General features: G+C 43.9%; 1 protein-coding gene across 1 annotated transcript; it reads right to left on the bottom strand.

Annotated features, from left to right (window-relative positions):
* Positions 1–1,561: 1,561 nt before the first annotated feature.
* LOC140105647 (trypsin-like) lies at positions 1,562–3,937 on the bottom strand. The gene is made up of 5 exons (XM_072129654.1): positions 3,812–3,937; positions 2,681–2,834; positions 2,161–2,414; positions 1,912–2,048; positions 1,562–1,777 (listed from the first exon to the last, which is right to left on the bottom strand). The coding sequence occupies exons 1-5, from the start codon at positions 3,906–3,908 to the stop codon at positions 1,628–1,630; spliced, it is 792 nt and encodes a 263-aa protein (XP_071985755.1). The 5' UTR covers positions 3,909–3,937; the 3' UTR covers positions 1,562–1,627.
* Between the last annotated feature and the right edge of the window lie 291 nt (positions 3,938–4,228).

The raw sequence follows: 4,228 nt of genomic DNA, 5'->3' as shown, positions 1-4,228 counted from the left end.
TATTGTAGCCTAGGACTAAAGTACAATACATTAGCAATATCCAGAGGTCCGTTTGTAACTAGGGGTTGTATGTAAGTCGAGTGTTCTTAAGTAGGGGACCGCCTGTAGCTCTTTTGGACTGTCCACCAGTGTACCAGAAGATTCTCTAATGAGCCCAACCTCTCACCTAATACCAGACCCCAGAGGTTTCTAAGTATGATGAGAAACTAACAGTTTTGGGGGGAATACAAGAGGCATCGGATACTCAGGTCCTTTCCCGGTAGTTGCGGGAGTTGGGTATGATTGAGTGTGTGGGGCCTACTGAAGTATCTACCACGAGAGATATTCAAGCACTCGTGTAAGCTGCCACAACGCCATCTTGTATGTCATGGTTGGTCCACTATTTCTATTTACAGTCTAACCATAGCTAGTAGGTACAGCCAGTGTCGGACTGGGTTTCCTTAGGCCCACCAGAGAAAATCAATCCGGGGGCCCACTCTTCATTATCCCCCAGGAAATATAATCTAGCAGCCTTCAAATGGTGTTGTTATCTGGTGGACCTCTGGGGTTCAGTATTGGGTTGAGCCAGGATCAGCTGGTACTCTGGTGGGCCAGTCTGACACTGGGTACAGCATAATTGTAAGGTAGGCCAGAGGATAGGTAAATATTGAAATATTTTATGGTTATGCTGCTCGTTATGTATCATGAGGGTTTGGGGTCGTGTGGGGTTTAGCCCTGCAGATATTATTGTTTAATTAGAGTAAAGTGTATCGAATGAGAATAACAGTGGTTTATAGTGAGGTTGTTGTCACATAACCAGCACAAGCTAGAAGAAACTATATTGGCGCAAAACGACTGTGTTGTGCTTGTGTTTCGCACCCCTGCACATCATATCTCCCCCGTAAGTTTTTTGAATGACAAATTTTGTTATCAACAGCTGGATGAGTGCAGAAACGAAACATCCTTACTCTTTGATACTTTGCTGTGCATTGTTGCTTCTATATCATAAGAACAGAGCACCCAGTGTTAAAGGGGTATTCTGGGAATATGAACATCTGATACAAAAACCCATAATGCTATAAATAAATCAATATAACAAAACTCAATGTCATTAGTCACAAAATGGAACTCAAATAGTTTGATTTTATGATTCACAAAATGTTATGGGTTTTCTAAAGTCGGCGGAGTTATCACCAAGATGGCCGAAACTGGAAACTACAAGTCCCATGATCCTTTAGTTCTCAATAACTCCTCCTCCCTCTTATGCTCTGCTCCCAGTGATGATGTAGCAGACTGTCCTGCACTGTTACCATAGTAATGATGTGTAACTGCCATAACTGCACATCACCTCACTGAGATGAACCAACCAACCGACTACACCCCAACTAAGTGATGATCACATGACCTGCCCAGGCAGGTGCAGGACATGTGATGTGGACATGTGACCAGCAGCCATCTTCTGTCCTGTGTCTGCAAGGAGACAATCTGGACTGATGAAAGGGCCAGTAGCATATTAATTATTCATTACAGTGTATGTTAACAGCATTTTTCGAAAAGGGAAGCAAAATTTTAAATACCAATATTATTTTTTAAGACACCAATTTATTAAGTATGTGTAATAGTAAAGGATAAAAAAAGAAATAGGCATTTAGTTGGCAGAAACGGTGCTGGAGATCCAGGCGTTGTAGTTGCAGGCCTTGGTGTAGACACCAGGATAGTTCCTGAGGGCACAGCCATATCCCCAGGAGACAATACCCTGGAGCTGTCCATTGCACACCACGGGTCCACCAGAGTCACCCTGAGAAGAGACACAGAGATATTGTTAGCTTATTAGAAACCTTGATAACCCATCACTTAGTTAGAAATGAATAGAAGAAAACTGGAAATAGAAGATCTAGACTATCGAGTGTTGAGTTTAAAAAGACTGATTACCTGGCAGGAATCCTTGCCACCTTCCAGGTATCCAACACAGATCATGTTGCCGGTGATCTCTCCGGGGTAGGCGTTGCTACACTGGGCAGAGGTCAGGATGGGGGCGTTCAGGCACTGGAGGAGGTTGGGCATGCTGGCTGCAAGTAAATGGATATCCAGGATTACCACATAGGGGGCTTAATAACCTCCAAAAACATTTAGTGTATATTTATTGCAATAAACATGAGAAATATGTAGCCCATGACTTACTTCCACTGCTCAGAGTGTTGCCCCATCCGGAGATCAGACAGCTGGTGCCGGCGGCGGCACAGCCAGAGGCAAGAGACACAGCCTTGACGTAAGAGTTGAGGGTGGCGGCAGAGGCCAACTTGATCAACATGATGTCATTGTCCAGGGTTCTGGAGTTGTAGCTTCCATGTCTGATGACCTTGGCGGAGTTGATGAACTGCTCGGTACCTTCACTGGTGGCGATGTTGTGTTCTCCCAGTCTGACCTGAAGGCTCCTGCAAAAATTGAATTAAACAGTATATAAACTCTAAAGGGGTTTTAATCTTTTATCATTGATGTCTTGGGATTTGTTACCCTATTACATTTTTGAAAATTTATGTGGTTGATTTTAGTCAACAATAGTCTAGCTACAGCTAATTAGTCCAAAATATTATGTGTGGGCGTCTTTTGGGTTACAGCATTTCGGCAGTTAGAGACTTGGACAATTTTTAACTCTCATTAGGCTATTCTAATTTAATGCGCCTGAACATGGGTAACTTACGACTTGTAGCAGTGAGCAGCAGAGACGACCCAGAGGTTGTTGATCAGAGCTCCTCCACAGAAGTGGTAGCCGGAGTTCAGAGATGCAATGTAGGGGACAGAGTTCTTGGTGCAGGTGTAACCTCCGACGATCTTATCGTCATCCTCAAAAGCAGCTGAGAATATGACAATGGACCCAGTTATAAAAGGTTATAAGAAGTTCAAAGACTAACAAAATATTTGGAAAATATAATGGAAAAAAATTACCGTATCTACTGATAAGCTGAGTTTTTCCGCACAAAAATGTGCTGAAAAACTTCACCTCGGCTTATATTTGAGTCATGAAAAAAAAAAAAACTCTGTACTCACCTTCTGACGCTCCCCCCCCAGCAGGTCCTCTTCTATATCGCGATGCTCCGTGTCCCCGCGCTGTCCGTAGCCTTGATCGTGACGTCAGCCGCTCGGCACACACAAGGATGTCAGCGAGCGGCTTACATCACTATCCCTGCGACGGACTGCGTGGGGACACAGAGCTTCCGGAGCATTGCGGTATAGAAGAGGACCTCCCAGGGTGGGAGGGAGTCGGAAGGTGAGTACAGTGTTTGTTTTTTTTCCTAAAGGAATTGTACTACAGACAGGGGCTGGGCAGGCTATATACTACAGGGGGCTTGCTGGCTATATACTACAAGAGGCTGGGCAGGCTGTATACTACAGGGGGCTGGCTGGCTATATACTACAGGGGTCTGGGCAGGCTGTATACTACAAGGGTCTGGGCAGGCTGTATACTACTAGAGGCTGGGCAGGCTGTATACTACAGGGGCTGGCTATATACTACAGGGGGCTGGGCAGGCTGTATACTACAGGGGGCTGGGCAGGCTGTATACTACATGGGGCTGGCAGGCTGTATTCAACAGGAGGCTGGTAGGATGTATACTGCTAGGGCTGGCTATATACTGGGAGGCTTTGACCAATGCATTTCCCACCCTTGGCTTATACTCAAGTCAATAGGTTTTTCCAGTTTTTTGTGTTAAAATTAGGGGTCTCGGCTTATACTCGGGTCGACTTATACTCAAGTATATACGGTTTATTAAAATATATACTGTACAAAATGAGAAATAGACTTAAAGTCAGATTAAAAACAGACAAGACTCACCAGCTGCTCCGAGGAGCACACAGATCAGGAGGAACTTCATGGTGGAAATCGATCCGGAATGAAGATGGAGCCTAAACAACTGACTTATATACCCCATAAGTTATCACAATATTTCCCCTCTGTCCCTCTCTTTACCCAAGAGAAAGTTAATCAATGTCCACATAACCTAAAATATAGCAGCAAACTGTGGAGGAAGGTCGTTGTGTTCAAAATGTTATTTGACGTATTGAATACTGTACAAATATTTTAACCTTGAGAGATATTTTTTTTAGTCTAAGAATATGTCTTGGTCTGATATATTGATCTCTTGATCTATTGATATTGTAGGTGCATGATCACTGCATGTTCTGCATGTGAGTAAAGCACATGTCAGAAAATGAGCTGCAACATACAGGTTTATGGTTGTTATGAGTTATA

This window comes from Engystomops pustulosus, chromosome 11 (genome assembly GCF_040894005.1).
Source record: "Engystomops pustulosus chromosome 11, aEngPut4.maternal, whole genome shotgun sequence".
Taxonomy (NCBI): domain Eukaryota; kingdom Metazoa; phylum Chordata; class Amphibia; order Anura; family Leptodactylidae; genus Engystomops; species Engystomops pustulosus.
This window is presented reverse-complemented; position numbering and strand designations above follow the sequence as displayed.

Excerpts from the sequence above, each read along its gene's own strand:
- LOC140105647 (XM_072129654.1), bottom strand. The coding sequence starts at position 3,908 with ATGGGGTATATAAGTCAGTTGTTTAGGCTCCATCTTCATTCCGGATCG. Across the intron at positions 2,835-3,811 it reads TGTGCTCCTCGGAGCAGCTG|CTGCTTTTGAGGATGACGAT; the intron begins GTGAGTCTTGTC and ends TCATATTCTCAG. Across the intron at positions 2,415-2,680 it reads GCTGCTCACTGCTACAAGTC|GAGCCTTCAGGTCAGACTGG; the intron begins GTAAGTTACCCA and ends CAATTTTTGCAG.